At 37.6% G+C, this 21,356-nt stretch overlaps 1 protein-coding gene and 1 pseudogene across 1 annotated transcript; one reads left to right on the top strand and one right to left on the bottom strand.

Annotated features, from left to right (window-relative positions):
* OR2Q1P (olfactory receptor family 2 subfamily Q member 1, pseudogene) lies at window positions 3,884–4,825 on the top strand (annotated as a pseudogene).
* LOC100051071 (olfactory receptor 2A25) lies at window positions 19,106–20,038 on the bottom strand. The gene has a single exon (XM_001503744.3). The coding sequence runs from the start codon at window positions 20,036–20,038 to the stop codon at window positions 19,106–19,108; it is 933 nt and encodes a 310-aa protein (XP_001503794.3).
* Window positions 20,039–21,356: the final 1,318 nt, after the last annotated feature.

The raw sequence follows: 21,356 nt of genomic DNA, 5'->3' as shown, positions 1-21,356 counted from the left end.
TCACCATGTCAGACAAAGTGGAAGCATGGTCACCTTTGCCAGTTTATAAAAGAGGCCAGTCAATTACCTCCTGCAAGAAGAGAGTCTCCAAACGGGGGAGGTAGGCTGTTTCTCCTCCTTGTCATGTTGCCGATGTGGCCTGAAGGCCAGACTTCAGTTTCACAAGGTGAGTGGGAGGGACTGCTCTGGTCCACCACCATTCTGGAGTGACTGGGATCCAAAGTAGGAATCAATTATTCCTCATGACAGGTCTCCTGATGTTTATGTTTGGTGACCCCATAGCCTTTGAATGCTGTACACAGGGTCATGCTATGTACAGGAGTAGAGTAATGGATGTGCCCAGGTCATCAGATAGTCCTGTTTAGTGCTGACTCCACCACTGTCTAATCACTTCACCTCTTTTTTCCATCTGCAAAACAGAAATATCCCTCTGGCCAGGTGGTCAACTTCATGCACTCCACTTCGGCGGCCCAGGGTTTCGCCAGTTGGAATCCTGGGCGTGGACGTGGCACTGCTCATCAAGCCATGCTGAGGCAGCATCCCACATACCACAACTAGAAGGACCCACAACTAAAAATATACAACTATATACCAGGGGCTTTGGGAGAAAAAGGAAAAATAAAAAAAAAAGAAATAGCCATTTTTCAGAGTGTTGTTGTGAAGGCATACTATATTATATTATGTTATATTACATTATATTATATCACATTATATTATATTATATTATATCATATCATATCACATTACATTATAATATATTATAGAAATAGACATATAAACTATTTAGTATAATGTCTGGTACAGAATAAAGGTACAGAAAATACAGTGTTAGTTTATATCAACCTGACACAGAAACGAGTGCACTTAACGGTTTTTAATTCTTCTCTTAACGTTCTTCCCACCCTGGGGAAGTTTTGCACGCTGGCTAGGCAGGAGGGTTTCAGGAGCTTGTTTGTTTTCTTCTCGTCATCTCCCACCAGAATGTTAGACAAGACTGAGGAGATTTTCTAAAACCAAACCTGGCCATTCACTGATTCACAGGGCCATTGACTTGGGTAAGATATTTGAAAAAAAATTTACAAGAAACAGATTTTACTTTGATTTGAACACATCACTTTTTAAAAACATCAAATATATTTTATTTAAAAATCACAAAATCCCTTATACAAGTAATATGCCACTTGGAAATACACTTGCCTGACTACATTAACGAGCAAAAATAACATGGCTTTAAGCACAAAAGCCCTCCTTTTGGATATGTTTTTGGAGATAGGTAGGAAAATACTAGATGTTTTGTTGTTGTTTGTTTGAGTTTTTAGAACTGGTATTTCTTTAAGTCCTGGTTATAGACGTGTAAACAATGTAAATGAATCTGCCATTACGCATCACTTCACATCCATGCCACCTGTGTGCACATAGACACCTGCGGATACACCTGGACGAGCGCCACATCACAGGTACAGCTGTGCCCTTGGCAGACAGGACTGAAGGAGGGTTATTTGGAATAAATCCTACACAGAATGTGGGGCAAATCACTGGTATTCCTTTAAAGAACAGGTCACAATAGAAATACTTCTTGGAAACAATTCATCCCACTTTGGTAAGTTTTATTAAATGTGATTTACATAGTTGTTAGTTTATTTGATTAAATCCTAACACAAAGCAATAAGCACAAAATAACTATTTCTTCATCATCTAGATTTTAAGCAATTCTTGAAATAGATATATACGTATGTGATCTTATGTGGAAAGGAGAAAATAAAGAAAGGGGAAAAGCAAACATTTCCACGTGGAGGAAACAGATCAAATATTCAAATATTTAGATTTAAAATAGCATCCCTAGAGAGAATAGTTATAATGAATTTTCCAGAAAACTTCCCTGCCTATAAAAATGACCCTAATGACGCCCTCAATGCAAATGTCCTGGAAACTACGAGTGTAGGAAGCCATATCTTGGGAACATAGCAGTTGGCTGCAGAAGGATGGATGCTGCATTTAGCTGTATTTTGCAGTGTGCTCTCTTTAGATTTTGGTGAATCTCTAAAAACGTTGGCATGTCAGAAGTACATTCACGTAGGCAAATGGGAGCACTGTAAACATTACCAGTCCATATTTTTATCAGGGTTTTCAAGATGAAGAAGTTTTCCAACCAGCATAATGACAATATTTTTTATTCCAATGTCAAATGTGGCAGAACAAAAAGAAATTAATGTACAAATAGCTATAATGCAAAAGAAAATAACAAGGAAGGGAATACAAAAGACTGAGACTGTGCTATTGATTTTTAGTCATAAGCTAAACAAACTGCTAATTTTGAACATTTGGAAAAATATCATTCTTGACTATAAACTAACTCTTTGTCATGGAGATTTCGAATTCTTTTTACACAGTGAAGAATCTTACATCTTTAAGCATTGTGTATTTTTTTTCCAATTTTGTAGCTGAGTAGCTTGTTCCAGTTTTGGTGTGGATAACTAAAAGCTTCCAGGGGAGGCCTTGAATTGGGTATCTGACATAGATCATTTCCACTAATTTCTGTGTGACACTAATTTCTGAGAGCTCGCTTTTTAATAAATTCCTCAGTATTTTGGACCTTGTCAAATCAATACTAAATCCTGAATATTTTATGAGTAACTGTCTGAATATTGCTATCTTTATGATAATGAACTATAGTCTTAAATCCCCCAACTGCCTGTGTTATAAGTGGCACAGTCTCTAACAATCATTCTAAAAGTTCTTAGGCTGACATGGGAAGCTTTCGATCAGTGCAGTTGTAGTCTGTTGTCCATATAAAGTTACAGCATGAATAGTATAGAAGCCATTGGAATAATGATCTTTCATGTACTGTCACATGATGTTTCATGTACTGTCCTCAGGCTCCCATCTGCATACTTTAGCTGTGGAGCATTTCTTTCCTTCTATAAGAGAGCAAACATAAAAGAAACTTCATTTTGGGATTAAGAAACTACTACTGCCTATGTCATCATATTCTATAATTAAGACTTGATCTTCTATCCTTCTATCTTCACTGGTGAGGACTGCTCAATGTTATACTGGGAAATAGGTGAGTTATCCCTTCCTTCAGAAAGCATCATTATTAAGTAATAACCTGACATGATGAAGCCCTTCATTAAATTCCCCTTGGGGGGCATAAGGGATGAATTTTAGCAGCTGTCTATACCTTCTCTTCATGCAACACCTGATTCTTGAAGTTGGTCATCTTGGGTTGATCTCACCCAACGGGACCACTGATGTGAGAGGTAGGTGGAGAGCAAGCCTCCCACTCGACACTCTCAAAATAAAAGGACAAGCTATGGAAAAGAAATTCCAAATCACTTAGTAATAAAAAGTATAAGAATATTATTTACAACATTCAGAGTTTCATGGATACATTCCACTGGGGAGTGAGTAGAGTTGTGTCTGAGACACCTAGTAAACCAAAAGAGGGTAAATGGTGATGAACATCATGCAGAATTCAGACAAATGTCTTTCATGTGGCCCAAAAACTTTCTCACCAGAAAGACAGGAATTGACCCCTATAATAAGTACTAAATTGACCAGGATGTTAAGTCTAAATACTTCATTAATTTCCTTCCCTCATTTAAGAGCTGATGTTTAGGAGAAGAAATTATGTTCCACTACATTGAATTCCAAGAATGTAGCTTCTTTTTGCCTTGATTTCCAGCTGCACATCCGGGTCTCACTGTGTTTTCATCTATGGATATCTTCAAGCAGAGTTTTGGCTGATGATGTGGCTGAGGTGCTCCAGGAGAACTTTAAGCTCACACGGATAGGTTCTCTATATGGTCCAAAAGCCACCCTTCCAATCCCGAGTTTACATAATTTGCTATTTTGACATCTTTAATTTGCTCCTCAGAAACTCATGGGCCAGGAAAATAAAACCCAGATATGGGTGAGAGAGTTTATTCTGCTGGGGCTGTCCAGTGAATGGGGGACTCAGGTCTCCCTCTTTGTCCTGATCCTGGCCATGTACGTGGTGACTACTGTGGGAAATGTCCTCATTCTTGCCCTGATCAGACTGGACAGCAGGCTTCATACCCCCATGTACTTCTTCCTTAGTGTTTTATCCTTTGTGGACCTTTGCTATTCAAACAGCTTTGCCCCACAAATGCTGGCCCACTTTCTCTCAGCTCAGAAGTCCATCCCATTCCACAGTTGTGTGCTCCAGTTCTACGTGTCCCTGGCATTGGGTGGGTCTGAGTTCTTCTTGCTGGGAGCCATGGCCTATGACCGCTATGTGGCAGTATGCCACCCACTTCACTACATAGTCATCATGCATGGAGGGCTGTGCCTGGGGCTGGCTGCCGGCTGCTTGGTGGCTGGTTTCATGAATTCTCTGATGGAAACAATCATCACCTTCCGGCTTCCTCTGTGTCACAATGTTATCAATCACTTTGCCTGTGAGACCCTAGCAGTGCTACAGCTAGCCTGTGTGGACATCTCCTTCAACAAGGTCATGGCGGCCATCTCAGGATTTCTGGTGATCATGCTTCCCTGTTCTCTGGTCCTCTTCTCCTATGGTCGTATAGTTGCTGCCATTCTGCGCATTCGTTCTACTCAGGGACGCCGCAAAGCATTTGGGACTTGTGCCTCCCACCTCACTGTGGTTTGCATGTGCTTTGGCGCAGCCATATTCACCTACCTGAGGCCACAGTCAGCCTCCTCAATGGAAGAAGAGAAGATGGTTGCTCTATTCTATTCTGTGGTGGCACCTATGTTGAACCCATTGATCTACAGCTTGAGGAATAAGGAAGTTATGGCTGCTCTCCAGAAAGTTTTAGAAAAATTCAGAGATAAAGGATAAAGACTGTAAGAACTTCTTGCTATCTAAGATCAACACCAAAAAGGAGATCAGATAAGTATAGATGGGACTTCCACACTCACACTAAAGAAGACTATTATGGTCAGATCCTTGCATCTGAATAACATTTTCCTCCACATGATTGATGAATTTCCTTATGTAGGCCCATACCTGATAACTTATGTGTCAGTTATCCATGAGAGGGCCTCTTCTTTGATCATCATCTCTCAGTTATCCAGTGGTGTTTAGACTTCATCTGCCCATTTTTAATTTTATTAGCCTGTTCAATGTATAAAGGAATGACCCAGAGCTTCATCAAGCAGACCTGGTTTGTGGAATGAATAGATAGATGAATTCCAGTGATAAAGTCTACTTTTACCTTGTGGAACTGAATGGAGAATGCCTTTTCCTGTTTCTACACAACAATACTCCAGATATTTGTAGAACAACATCATTTCCTCCTGGATAATCACAAATGGTTTCTTCAACTCTTTCTTAAATAACAGCAATGGTAGGTCTTTCAACTCCAATTCTGCCTTAATCTAGAGTGTGATATTATATCCTGAAATAAAGAACATATGACACAATATTTGTTCAGACCAGTATATTGGATTTCACTTGGTTTTCAAGAATCAAATTTGCTTTTAAGATGCAAAATATCTGTGGTTTCACTCTAATTTTTTTATTGCAGTAACATATATGTAACACAAGATCTGCCATTTTAGCCATATTTAAGTGTACAGTTCAGTGGCATTAACTACATTTGAAATGTTGTGAAAACATCACCACTATCTGTTTCTAAAATTATCTATCACCGTAGTCTTTTATTTGACTAATTTCCGAAGACTTTTTTCCTAAAAACTGGTTACAAAGTTTCCACACCCATTGCTCTTTTTTTTAAACTTAAGTGAAAGTGTATATATTTAGCTCTGCTAATTGTTATTATTGATTTTCATACATCACACCAACCAACCAAGATTATTTTGCATTTTGATCCTCCAAATTATTCCATTAGTTAATTTCTCTTTCTATTCATAGGTGTAAAAAACCAGAAAAAGCTATAAAAAGAAATACCAAATAGTACATATCAATTATATATCACTGCAAACCTACCTCCAGGTGGCAAAAATGGGTCAGAATGTCATTGGAACCATATAGTATATAGCCTTTTCAGATGGGTTTCTTTCACTTAGTAATATGCATTTAAGTTTTCTCTAGGTCTTTTCATGGTTTAATAGTTATTTCTTTTTGAAATTGAATAATATTCCATTGTCTGTATGTACCAAAGTTTATCCATTCAGATACTGAAGGACATCTTGTTTGCTTTCAGCTTTTGGTAATTATGAATCAAACTATGATAAACGTTTGTATTCAGGTTTTGTGTGGACATATTTTTGATGCCTATGGGTAAATACCAAGATGCATTATTGCTAGATCTTATGGTAAAAGTATGTTTAGTTTTGTAAGGTACTGCCAAACTATCTTCTAAAGTGCCTATATCATTTTGCATCCCCACCAGCAATGAACGAGAGGTTTTGTTGTTCCATATTTGAACAAGCATTTGGTGTTTTCATTGTTGTGGATTTTGGCCATTTTAACAGATGTGTGCCCACCCCTGGTGGTCTAGTGGTTAAGATTCAGCGCTCTCACCACAGCGGTCCCAGGTTCATTTCCCAGTCAGGGAACCACATCACTGCCTGTTGGCTGTCATATTTGGAAACTTGATGTTGCTGTGATGCTGAATGCTATGGCACAGGTATTTCAAATACCAGCAGGGTCACTCATGGTGGACAAGGTTCATGGGAGCTTCCAAATTAAGACAAACTGGGAAGAAGGACCTAGTCACCTACTTCCAAAAGAATCGTCCATGAAAACTGTATGTGTAGTAGCAGAGCATTGTCTGATACAGTGCCGTGAGGTGAAAGGATGGCAAAAAAAAGGCCCAGCAGGGTTCTGCTCTTCTGTACTCGCTGGGAGTTGGAATCCACTTGACAGCACCTTGTCAAACAGGGTATGTAGTGGTATTAAATTAATGTTTTAATTTACATTTCCCTGATGACATATGATATAGAGCATTTCTTCATGTTTCTTCGCCATCTGCATCTTATCTTCTTTGGTGAGATGTCTGTTAAGGTATTTGGGTCATTTTTTAATCTTGTTGTTTTCTGATTGTTGAAATTAAGAGTTCTTTGTATATCTTGGATAACAATTATCAGATATGTCTTTTGCAAAAATTTTCTCCTAGTCGATGGCTTGTCTTTTTATTCTATTGACATCATTCCCTTTTAAGTGGTGACAGAAATACATATTTACATATGCAAGAACTCAATAAAATTATTACCCACTCATCTTTCATTAAGACTATAACAATTACAGCAACAAAATGTGCGAACAACTTCAGGCAACAAAAGATGGCTTAAAATAAAGGACTGAAGAACAGGAAAATTAAATTGTGATAGGACAGGCAACAAGATAAAGCCTTCTAAGTGTAAAATAAACATTAAAAGATGTAAATTTTTGTGTGCTGAAAGGGAAGAAATAAAAGGCAGAGTGGTGAGTACAAAATGAAACTGCTGCCCCCACGGGGATGAGGACATGGATAGAGCGCAGAGTCTGGAAAGAGGTTTGAACTAAATCTGATGAATCACTTTTCCTCAAGAGACGATTCCAAGCAATTCTTTCCTGCTCCACAATCCTGTCAATCTGAGCCTGGGCAGGAAGTCCACACGTTACAGGTTGTCCTTAGTCATCTGGGCTTTTTCCACAATTTGGCCTACACATCTGACCCAAATACTAGCCTCCTCTGAGACCACAGTCATTCCCAATTGTCCCCTGAAACTCATGCTCCGTTATCAGCAAGATGCTCTGTATTCTAAGCGCCTTCCTTGAATGCATTCTTGTCTTTCTTGCTTTAACTTCAACCTGACTGTTCACTGAGAACTCTGATTCCCCTCTGCTCTCTCACATACAGACACTTAAATTCTCATTTTCCACTAACACAGGGTCAGAAGGTGAAGAGGGTATCTTTCTGGAGCCTCTGCCACTTCAAGACCATTGCTCTTGGCTTCTGTGAAATGACTCCAGCTCCTTTGAGCATACACTATCAGACTATAGCACCATAAACCCCTCTTATTTTCATCATTTACCATGCATGCTCCTAATTTTACAGTGATTTACCACTAATTCTGTCATCACGTGTGGCAATTTCTACATCTATGCAGAAGATCCATTTGGCATCCTGGCCTCTCAGTTACTTGACTTCTTCTCTCCTTCCAGTGTTTTTGTCCTCTATCCCACTCTCAGTCACCCACTTCTGTGACCATACTGTAGACCTGTTTATTGCCAATCATTGCACTACATCTAACATCTCCTTATCAAGTACCCCATTCTCTGACCATTATTTCTGTTTTTCCAGTTCAAACCATAGAGTATGATTCCAATGAATTTTGACCCCACCATGACCTCTATTACATTAGCTCTAGCACATTGTTTTATCCGTTACCAATCCCCCTACATTTCCTCTTATCACCCTCTTTCTCAGCATAGGATTCGTGCCCACTTGTGTGATCATTCCTTACAGATACTCTGTGGTCATCTCAGGACATTGTATCTGTAGTCAACTCTCCCCTCCTGTGTCAGAAGTGGATTTCCCATGAAGCCAATAAAGCTGAAGCTTCAGGGCTTCTTACTTACACAGGGTCCTCCAAGGTACCTGGCTGTGTTTTTTTGTAAAATATGCTTTATGAATTTTTTCAAAATTAAGAATTTTAACTGAAATTGGTTGGATTGATGTCACTTTCCATTCTTATTTTCCATCTTTCAAACTTACCCTACTGGCAGGTAGACTGGGGTGGCCGTGAGCATTTCAGGAATCTAGCAAAGGAAAAATTGAGTTGGGGTACTATATTCATTTCTTAGGGCTGCCATAACAAAGTACCACAACTGGGTGGCTGAAAACCACGGCAATTTATTCTCTCATGGTTCTGGAGGCTAGAAGTTCAAAATCAAGAAGTCAGTAGGGTCATGCTCCCTCTGCAGACTCTAGGAAAGAATCCTTTCTTACCTCTTCCAGGTTCTGGTGGCCTCAAATGTTCCTTGGCTTGTGTCAGCATAACTCCAATCTCTGCTTACTTCTGTTTTCACCTGGCTTTCTTCTCCATGTGGCTCTTTGTGTCTTCTCCTCCTCTTATCAAGATAACAGCCATTGAATTTAGGGCCTACTTTAAATCCAGGATGATTTATTCTCAATATCCTTAACTAATTACATCTGTGAACATGCTATTTCCAAATATGGTCACTTTCTGAAGTTCTGATCGGGCATGTATTTTGGAGGGATAGTAATCAAACCATTATAGGCATATCTAGTTTGAATTCAGTGGGACACATTGTAGTGTGATTCACAGTCACTCCAAATTATAGTTAAGTTACTGCTAGTCACACAGGTTGGCTTTCAGGAATGGATCTCAAGAACACTCCTGCTATCCACTGCATTGACTCATCCAGTGTCATTTACAGAGACAGGAGTTTGTGGAAAGTCCTTTCAAATCTTATCACTCCCTTGAAAGAGTCCAATACATGTAAAATAAGAAAATTAAAATAATTTAAATAAAAAGGTAGAGGTGCAGAAAAGGAAAACAAAGAAGAAATGAGACAAAAATGAAGGGAAATAGCAAGCTGATAGAATTAAAGGCAAGTTTACCCTTAATGACATTAAATGAAATTTGTATAAACATGATAATTAAAAGACAGAGGACAGAATGTAGGGTAAAATAGAAAGAACCAGCTATGTGCTCTCTAAAATTAGCCCATTTCTAATATAAACATGTAGAGAAAAGTAAAAAGATGAAAAAGATATATCATGCAATACTAGAATCAGAAATCTAGAGTGACTTTATTCACATAAAATGAAGTAATTAGCAAAATAAAAGATATTACCAGGGCAAGAGGGGACATTATATGCTATTAAAGGTATTGATTAATCCAGAACACATAAATATTTTAATCTAATAACAGAAATACAAATACATAAAAAAATCAATGGACAAATCCACCACTATTATTGGAGATATTAACATCACTCTGACAGTATTTGATAGATTCAACAAAACCATTAAAGATGTAGCAGACTGGAAACAATCTGACCTAACTGACATTTTTAGAACACTCCATCCAGCAACAGAAGAATACAAATTTCAGCACATGTAAAATAATTAATATCATAAAGAGCATTTTCTTTAAACATAATGGAATTAAATTAGAAGCAAGTAAGCAAAGACCTCTGGAAAATTCCCAAATATGTGGAAATTAAATCCCATTCTTTTAAATAATCTATAAGTTAAAGAAATAACAAAGGAAACAAGAAATATATTTGGAATTGAATAACAAGAAAATGCAAAATACAAAATTTGTACCTGGCAACTGAGGCAGAGCTTTGAGGAAAATTTAAAGTATTAACTGCTTATATGAGGAGAAATGTGTCAAGATGGTGGTATAGGCAGAGTGTGAACTCACCTCCTCCCATGGACACAATGAATTTGCAAGTACCCTTGGAACAATAACCCCTGAGAGAGAACTGAAAACTGGATAAAAAGAAGCTCCACAACAAGGGAGAGTCCTGACTGAGGTGGAAGAGGCAGAAATTCCTTTCTGGAGAGGAAAAAAGCCACCTTCACAAGCCACAGTGCTTCATAGACAGCAGAGAGCAATTCTAAGGTGTGAAGCCTTCCCCAGAGGAGTGTGGGACCTGAGGGGGGTGGTATAACTGCTATAAGCATCCTTTGGACTCAGTAAAACTGAAACAAGTCTCATGATATCTGGCTTTGCTGGCTACCAACAACAATGGGGAATACTCCCAGAAAAGCTGTTGGTCATAAGGGGAAAAAAGCTAGCTCTTAAAGGGCCCATGTACAAATTCACCTGTTTCAGAAAGCAAACTAAAATCACCAGAAAGAAAGGGATACATTTATTTGGTGAAAAGTGACTTGCCTGATAGGCTATGGGTGCATCTCAGTGAGAGGTGAGACCTCTCCAGGGACTGAGACATTGGTGGCAGCTATCATTGTGATCTAGTAGAGGCATGCTGACACAGACACTGGAAGATGCCATTGGAGTTCTTCCCCTGGCTTCTTAGCCCAGGGTCTGCCTGATCCACTAGAGCACCAAATTAAACCAGTTAGCCAGGGCAAGCAGCATGCCCTAGGGACTGGCCCCAACCAACAGCAAGACCTTGGTCAACTTGTGGGTCTTCGTAGGCTGGGTGCCTGGATCCTCAGCAGACAGGTGAGTGGCTGTGCCTCTGCAGGGCAAAGTGTGTGCACAAGGCACGGCTGGAGTGTATGGGGCATTGGTGGAGTGTGTGTGGTATTTTCAGTGCTGTGACTGAGTTCTTTTGGGGGGTTGGGGTGTGCACATGGGGCAGGACTGTGTTGATGGGTTGTGTGGTCCTGTGGTCTTTGGGGCCTATCAGCTGCAGAAGACTTGTGCTTCTCAAATAGCCACATAGGAGATTGGCCTCAACTTCCAAAGCCTGAAACAATTGAGTGCTCCCATGCCTGGAGCCAGCCAAACTCAGCTGCAATCTTGAGAAAGCTGAAAACAGCCTTGCAGGCTTGAGGGCTACAGCAAAGGTAAGCCCTTGAGTCTAGCAACCAGCCACTCTGGAGGCCTACTCACTTAACAGAAAAACTGCAACAGGAATGTGATATTAGACCTTTCAGCCAACTGTGCTGGGGCTCCCCATGCCTGATAAAGTGACTGACGTGTCCATAGAAGCCACACGCAACTGAGCATTCCAACCAGCTGGCAAGGGGGACAACCTAGCCTCCCTGAGCACCTGCAGTAAGAGCAACCCTGCCACAACAGAAGGACATACATAGCCCACTCAGGGGTCACTCCGGGAACATTTGGAACTGGTGATGAGATGGAAAAACAAATAAGACATCTCTTAAATATGGCCACCTCTCCAAGGTCAGAAGATGTAATTGACCCACCTAAGACATTGATAGAAACATAGAGAATGAAGCAAAATGAGGAGGCAAAGGAATATGTTCCAAGTAAGTGAATAGAGACAACTCCAGTGAAAAAACTAAATAGACAGAAATAAACAATCTGCCTGACACAGAGTTCAATCAAAAAGTCCTAAGGATGCTCACTGATCTTGGGAGAAGAATAGATGAACTCAGTGAGAACATCAACAAAGATTTGGAAAATATAAAAAATAACCAACAGAAAGGAAGAATACAATACTGGAAATGAAAATTTCACTAGAGGGACTCAATAGCAGAGTAGGTGATACAGAAGAACATATCAGCAAGCTGGATGAAAGACTAGAGGAAATCACCTAAGCTGAACAGATAAAAGAAAAAAGAACTAAAAAGAACAAGAAGAGTCTAAGAGAACACTGGGACAACATCAAGCACACTAACATTTGTATTTAGGTGTCCTAGAAGGAGAAGAGAGAGAGAAAGGGGCAAAGAACCTATTCAAAGAATGATAGTCAAAAACTTTTGTAACATAGGGAAGGAAACAGAGATCCAGGTACAGGAAGTACAGAAAGCACCAAACAAGATAAACCCAATGAGGCCCACATCAAGAAACATTATAATTAAAATGTCAAAAATTAAAGACAAAGAGAAGATTCTAAAACCCACAAGAGAAGGCAACAAGTTACATACAAAGGAAGTCCCATAAGGCTATCAGCTGACTTCTCAGCAGAAACCTTACAGGCTAGAAGGGAGTGGCACAATGTATTTAAAGTGCTGAAAGGAAAAGAACCTACAGCTAAGAATACTCTACCTGCAAAAGTTATCATTCAGAATGGAAGGAAAGATAGAGTTTGCCAAACAAGCAAAAAATAAATGAGTTTGTCACCAAGAAACCAGTCTTACAAGAAATACTAAAGGGACCTATTTAAGTGGAAAAGAGGGAAGACTACAAATAAGAATAAGAAAATTATGAAAAATAAAAAAAAGCAATAAAATCACTGATAAAGGCAAATATACAGTAAAGGTAGCAGATCAACCACCTATGAAGATAATATGAAGGTCAAAAGACACAAGTAATAAAATTATCTGTTTCCATGATACGAGGGTAATGGATACACACACACAATAAAGGAGGTTAGATATAAGATCAAAACATAAAACGTAGGAGGAGGGGAGTAAAGGAGTAGAGCTTTTAGCAAGATGTCAAACTAAAGAGACAATCAACTTATTATAGATTGCTATATACGTAGGTTATTATATATGAATCCCATGGTAATCACAAACCAGAAACCTATGAAAAATACACAAAAAATTAAGAGAAAGGAGCCCAAACATAATACTATAGAAAGCCATCAAGCCACAAAGGAAGAGAGCAAGAGAGAGAGAAAAGAACAGAGAAGAACCACTAAAACACCCAAAACAAAGTAACAAAATGGCAATAAATACATTCTCATCAATAGCTACTTTATATGTCAATGGACTAAATGCTCCAATCAAAAGGCACAGAGTGGCCAACTGGAAAAAAAACAAGACCCCACATACATAGATAAAGAGACACTTCGGACCTAAAGACACTCATAAACTGAAAGTGAAGGGATGGAAAACATATTTCATGCAAATGACAATGAAAAGAAAGCTGGAGTAGCAATACTTATATCAGAGAAAATACACTTTAAAACAAAAACTGTAACAAGAGACAAAGAAGGGCACTACATAATGATAAAGGGAAAAATCCAACAAGAGGATATAACATTTGTAAATATCTATGAACCCAACATAGGCACACCTAAATATATAAAGCAATTGTTAACAGACATAAAAGGAGAAATAGACAGTGACATGATAATAGTAGGGGACTTTAACACTCCATTTACACCAATGGATAGATAATCCAAATAGAAGATCAATAAGGAAACATTGGCCTTAAATGATACATTAGACCAGATGCACTTAGTAGATATATACAGAACATTTCATCCAAAAATCAGAGAATACATATTCTTTTCAAATGAACATGCAACATTCTCCAGGATAGATCATATATTAGGTCCCAAAACAAGTTCAGTAAATTGAAGAAGGCTGAATAATACCAAGCATCTTTTCTGACCACAATGGTATGAAACTAGAAATCACATAAAGGAAGAAAATCAGAAAAGCTGCATCTATGTGGAGATTCAATAAAATGCTACTGAATAATGATTGGATCAATGAAGAGATCAAAGGAGAAATTAAAAAATACCTGGAAAAAATGAAAATTAAAATTCAACATGCCAAAATTTATGATATAAAGCAAAAGTGGGTCTAAAGGGAGGTTTATAGCAATATAGGCTAACCTCAAGACATAAGAAAAATCCCAAATAAACAATCTAACAGTGAACCTAAAGTAACTGGAGAAAGAAGAATAAACCAAGCAAAAATCAGTAAAAGGAAGGAAGTAATAAAAATCAGAGCAAAAATAAATGAAATAGAGACTAAAAAAAATAGAAAAAGTCAATGAAACTAAGAGCTAGTTCTTTGAAAAGATAAACAAAATTGACAAAACTTTAGCTAGATTCACCAAGAAAAAAGGAAAAGTCTCAAATAAAGAAAATCAGAAATGAAAGAGGAGAAATTACAATGGACACTTCTGAAATACAAAAGATTATAAAAGAACACTACAAAAAGCTATACACCAACAAATTGGATATTGAGAAGAAATGGATAAATTCTTAGAATCATACAACCTTCCAAAACTGAATCACGAAGAAATAGAGAATTTGAATGGACCAATCACCAGCAAGGAGATCAAAACAGTAATCAAAACCCTCCCCAAATATAAAAGTCCAGGATCAGATGGCTTCCCTGGTAAATTCTACCAAACATTCAAAGTAGATTTAATACCTATCCTTCTCAAACGCTTCCAAAAAATTGAATAGGAAAGGAAGGTTCCTAACTCATTCTATGAAGCCAATATTGATCAAGTGGGATTTATTCCATGGATTCAGGGATGGTTCAACATCCATAAATCCATCAATGTGATACACCACATTAACAAAATGAAGAACAAAAATCACATGATCATCTCAATAGGTGCAGAGAAAGGATTTGACAAGATACAGCATGCGTTTATGATAAAAGCTGAATAAAATGGATATAGAAGGAAAGTAGCTCAAAATAAGAAAGTCCGTATATGACAAACCCACAGCTAATATCATTCTCAAGGAAGAAAAACTGAAAGCTATCCCTCTAAGAACAGGAACCAGACATGGATGCCCACTGTCACCACTCTTATTTAACATAGCATTGGAAGTCCTAGCCAGAGCAATCAGGCAAGAAAAATAAATAAAAGAGATCCACATTGAAAAGGAAGAAGTGAAACTGTCACTATTTGCAGATTACATTATTCTACATATAGAAAACTCTAAAGAATCCACCAAAACCTTTTAGAAATAATAAATGAATAGTAAAGATGCAGGATACAAAATCAACATAGATAAATCAGTTGTGTTTCTATACACTAACAATAAAGTAGCAGAAAGAGAAAATAAGAATGCAATCCCATTTACAACTGCAACAAAAAGAATAAAATACCTAGGAAAAAACTGAACCAAAGAGGTGAAAGATCTGTACACTGAAAACTCTAAGACATTGTTGAGAGAAACTGAAGAAGACACAAAGAAATGGAAAGATATTCTGTACTCTTGGATTGGAAAAATTAACATAGTTAAAATGTCAATACTCTTTAAAGCAATCTACACATTCAATGCAATCCCTATTAGAGTTCCAATGACGTTTTTCACAGAAATAGAACAAAGAGTCCTAAAATTTATGTGGAATAACAGAAGACTCTGAATAGCCAAAGGAATCCTAGAAAAATGACAAAGCTGGAGGTACAACACTCTCTCATTTCAATATATACTACAAAGGTATAGAAACCAAAACAGCATGTCACTAGCACAAAAACAGACACACAGACCAATGAAACAGAATCAAGAGCCCTTAAATAAACCCAAACATCTATGGACAGCTAATTTTTGACAAGGGAGCCAAGAATGTACAATGGAGAAAGGAAAGTCTCTTCAATAAATGGTGTTGGGAAAATTGGACAGCCACATGCAAAATAATGAAAGTAGATCATTATCTTACACCATACACGAAAACTAACCCCAAATGGATTGAAGACTTGAATGTAAGAACTAAAACCATGAAACTTATAGCAGAAAATATAGCAATACACTCTTTGACATCAGTCTTAGCAGCATATTTTCAAGTACCATGTCTCACTGGACAAGGGAAACAATAGAAAAAGTAAACAAGTGTGAATACATCAAACTAAAATGCTTCTGCACAGCAAAGGAAACCATCAGCAAAATGAAAAGACAGCCTAACAATTTGGGGAAGATATTTGCCAACCATATTCTGATAAAGGGTTAATACCCAAAATGCATAAAGAACTCCTACATCTCAACAACAAAAAAATTAACAGCCCAGTTAAAAAATGTGCACAGATCTGAACAGACATTTCTCCAAAGAAGATATACAGATGGCCAACAAGCACATGAAATATCACTAATTGTCAGGGAAATACAAATTAAAACTATAATGAGATATCATCTCATGCCAGTCAGAAGGCTATGATTAACAAGACGGGAAATAATTGTTGGAGAGGATATGGGGAAAAGAGAACTCTCATTCTGTGCTGATAGAAGTGCAAACTGGTACAGCCATGTTGAAAACAATATGGAGATTCCTCAAAAAATTAAGAATAGAACTACCATACAGTCCAGGTATTCCACTGCGGGAGTATTTATCCAAAGAACATGAAACTATGAATGGGTAATGATACATGCACCTTTGTGTTCATTGCAGCATTATTCACAATTGCCAAGACTTGGAAGCAACCTAGGTACCCATCAAGGGATGAATGGATAAAGAAGATGTGGTATATATTCACAATGGAATACTACTCATCCATAAGAAACAATGAAATCCGGCCATTTGTGAAAACACGGATGGACCTTGAGGGTAATATCCTAAGTGAAATAAGTCAGAGGGAGAAAGTCAAATACCGTATCATCTCACTCATAAGTATAGGATAAAAACAACAAACAATCACATAAAGGCAGAGATTGTATTGGTAGTTACCAGAGGGGAAAGGGGAGGGTGGAGGGAAAAAGGGATGATTAGGTACGTGTGTATGATGATGGATTGTAATTAGTCTTTGGGTGGTGAACATGATGTAATCTACACAGAAATTGAAATTTAATGACGTACTCCTGAAATTTATATAATGTTATAAACCAATGTTACCGCAATAAAAAATAAATAAATAGGGAGAAAAAAGGGATGGTTGCATATGGCCCCCAAAAGACATGTGTAATAGTACCTGTGGAAAATTATTTATTATAGTCAAAACTGTAGGCAGCTCAAATATCTACCAGAAATATATTGGATAAATTGTGATATGTTTATACAATATAATGGTATGAAGCAATTAAAATTAATGAAATAGAGCTACATGCAACAACCTGAGTGAGTCTCACAAACATCATAATGAATGAAAGAGATAAACAAAAAGGAACACACACATTGTGTGTATGTACTGATGTACATACATATATATACACACACATATATGCGTTTGAAATTTTAAACTATTTATTATTTCTTTCAAAGGAAAGACTCTGAGTCATTTACTTCATAAATTATTTGAAATCTTGGCATTTTGCATTTACATTTTTTAATATTTCTGCTTTTTTCGAGTATAGTAGGAAATCTCATTTTCCGTTGTCTCATTTCTAAGTCATAGTCCTTGTATTTTAAAGATCTGATAAATGCATGCATTAGATAATATTAATAATTACCTTTTATTGAGCTCTTACTATGCCTCATGGATTCTGCTAAGCATTTTGCACATAGTGTTTCCTCTTTACAACAATGTGAGCTTTGTATTAGTGAACTCATTTTATACATAATAAATCTAAATTCCAAAGAATTTAAGTACATTGCAAAAGCTTGCACATCTAGCACATGGCAGAATCTTGTAAAAACTCAGCTCTATCTGAACTCAAAATCGTGTTTTTAACCTATTTTTGGTCATTGAGTAATGCTTGCATAGAAGATGTCCTTACAAAAGGGAGGCTTTGTAAGAGAGAAGTGTGTATATTTTTGTCTTTAAAACCACTTTCACCGAAAAATAAAAACCAACTTATTTTAGAAGTTGAATATTTCCCTTTCCTACAGCTTAAGTATTTAGCAGGTTTAATTTAGTATATAATTTGAGGAAAGAACTGAAAACAGAAAGTCTCTTTATATATTCTTATCCACTACTTAACTACTTTCTATCACTTCTTAGCTGAGTGCTGGAGTTTCAAGTTTGGAGTAAAATGCTTATTTAACTTACCTAAAATCTCTTAATTTAAAATCAAAGTATTCCTGATAATTTACAGGTCTAGTATTATTGGTCAACAAGTCATCACAACAGTTACAACCTGTTCTTATTTGCCAGGATGTTTTCTCCAAGTGTTGGTCATTTCCCATAGGAGACAATTGACCAAACCAACGAGAGTAAGTATAGTTCTTTCAAGGACTCTCAGTGACTTCCATTCTGCTCTCTTCCCTCTAGCTCTGTATTCCGCAGATCTCCACCTACACTCCAGAAGCAGAGAAAAAGAGTGACAGAGAAAGCTCCAATATATCTACATGTTTATTAGCATGACATTCTTTGGGGGTTTCTGGTTGTTAGTTGCGTCACAGTTACATTCTTAATTCTTTCCCTTGATGCCATGGCTCATACTCTTCCTAGTTTCAGTTGATTATGCCTTAGGAAACATCACTATTATAGGTATATATAGGAATCTATACAAATATTTTAGAAGTAGACCTATTTTTGAAGGAGATGACAGGTGTTGAATTTAAAATATTTAAATAATTACTATGCTATAAATCTCTCTCGATTCTTGTATATTAAATATTCTACCAATACCTTGCTTTATTCTATAAAATTTTGTCTACACATCCTGATTACAGAAAAAAAATAAGCCAATTTATTTCCTCTTATTCAGAATATTTCACATAACCATATTGAAAGTGTATACACTGCACAGCTAGTTGGAAGATATTTTCATTTTCTTGTGCAGCACTGACCTTCAATGGCAGAGGCAGGAAAGTGGAATGGGCTTTCTCAGGATGTGGTCATAGGAAAATTTCAAGAAGATGAAAAGGCTGCCCTGGGACATGTTTATGTATCCTGTGTAGTTATTGGATGAGATGACTTCTCATGTCGCTTTAAACTCAGTTATTTTATTATTCTATAAGGCTTTCATGAAGTTCTCTCTTTTTCAAGCAACCTTTTTAGAGCAGCTTTGACTTCTTTGTTTCTCAGACTATAGATCAGTGAGTTGAGCATGGGATTGAAAAGGCTGTGAAACAGGGGGAGATATTTCTTCTGCTCCTGGAGGTTCCCATATCGGGGTCCAACATACATGATAATGGCTGTACCATAAAAGAGTCCAACCACACAGAGGTGGGATGAGCAGGTGGAGAAGGCTTTCTGGCGCCCCTCCCCTGACTGGATGTTTAGAATGGCACGCAGAATATGAATGTAAGATATCACAATTGAGGAAAATGGTCCGACCAGCACAGACACTGCCCCAGCCAAAACCATGATCTCATTAGTGTGGGTATCTGCACAGGCAAGTTTGAGAACAGCTATAATTTCACAGAAAAAGTGGTTAACTTTCTGAGGTCCACAGAAGGGTAGTGGTAGGAGTAACACTAGATGTACTAGGGCCAGGAGGACTCCTAAAATCCAGGAAGTTACTGCCAGGGTGATGCACACTCTCCAGCTCATGATGGCAGCATACCGGAGTGGGTGGCAGATGGCCACGTACCGATCATAGGACATCACCACCAGGAGAAGACATTCAGTATGAGCAAAACTCAAAAAGAGAAAGGTCTGTGTCATGCAGCCAGCAAAGGAAATGGATTTGGCTGGATTCAGGAGGTTCACCAGCATCTGGGGCACCGTGTTGCAGGCATAGGCTATGTCAACAATAGCCAGGTGTGAGAGGAAGAAGTACATGGGGGTGTGCAGTCTGGAGTCGAGTGAGATGAGCCCCAGGATGACCCCGTTACCCAGCAGGGTGAAGGCATAGAACAGGGAGAAGAGCCCAAAGAAAAGCATCTGAATCCTTGGGCTTAAGGGAAACCCCAGAAGGATGAATTCTGCGACCATGGTCTGATTTTCCCCCATTTCCCTGTGAAAGAGACAACAGAGCTCACCAAGTCTGAATGTCTAAAGGAGGTATTTAAACATTGTGGATCTTTGTATCATTGTTTACTTCCTAAGAAAACATCTTCAACATTTTTGTCCTTAGTCCCTTACTAAGTGAAAACTATGCATTCCAAATGAAATGGGATTTTTTTTCACTGTAATAAGCTAAATGCTAATATTCTATTACAATATTCAGTAATCTTACTTTTATTTCCAAACCAACTTTGACCACAGTTCAAAATATGTTAATACTTAAGTTGACCTCATAGCAATGGACACCTTCCTCAGTTTGTGCTGATCATATCAGAGGCTTGCCTGTGTGGGTTCCCGCATTGTAGTGTACACACATCCATACGTGTGAATGTGCGCTGCTGTCAAGTAGTTCTATCTATATGTGAGGATGGGAAGAAGGATGAGGAGCATGTCAGTGATGCTTTTATCAGGTTTTCTCACAAATCTGTGCTTTCAATAAATGAATGGTTTGTTGGCTTTGCGATCTTTACTGATAGTATAACTTTGAATTAAGTTGAGAGAATGACAGGCAGTTTGCTACAACTTTGGCTGGATTTAAAATGGAGACCTTTGTCTTTTAACTGTTGTACCCACAGACGGTCTATTCTTATCATGTCGTCTCATGATCAGGACGATAACCCTGTCACTCTCTCATACTCTATATGAATATTTATATTCTATATCTATATGTGTGTGTATACACACACATATATATTTCTGTATGTATCTATATTTGAGTTTTTCCAAAATCTTTATCATATCCTACATTAAGAAATAGCTACCAGGTACATATAAGCATGAGTATATATACATACTTGAATCCTTACTATGTGCAATGTACTTGGTATTTTCTACATTGTTCTACTGTATTTTATTAGTAAAAATTCTGGTTGAGTGATTTCATGATGGATCATAGCCTTGGATTTAAAAAATGCTGCTCTATAGCCAAGGCTAGAAGTAAAGCTCTAACTATGGACCCATATTCAGAATCATTAATATATTGTATATCTTCTTAACTCTAGTGTAAAATTATTACGTATCATCAATCTTTAGTTTTTTGCAGCTTATAAAACTTCTTAAAATCCTTCCACAACAGAGTGAGTATTTTGATGTTTGAACCATTGTAACTTTTAAACCATTGTTTCTGGTTTCTTGCCTGTCTGACTCCATATCCTTCCTCAGTCTGGAATCTATTTGAATATCAATAAAACAAGAATCTTAGAAAAATTCATAGTTGTGTTCCTGTCAGTTCCCCATCCAAATTTTCTGTTAAGTTAATATTTGA

The sequence above is a fragment of the Equus caballus genome, chromosome 4, assembly GCF_041296265.1.
Source record: "Equus caballus isolate H_3958 breed thoroughbred chromosome 4, TB-T2T, whole genome shotgun sequence".
Taxonomy (NCBI): domain Eukaryota; kingdom Metazoa; phylum Chordata; class Mammalia; order Perissodactyla; family Equidae; genus Equus; species Equus caballus.
The sequence above is the reverse complement of the archived record's forward strand: the minus strand, read 5'-3'. Positions and strand labels throughout refer to the sequence as shown.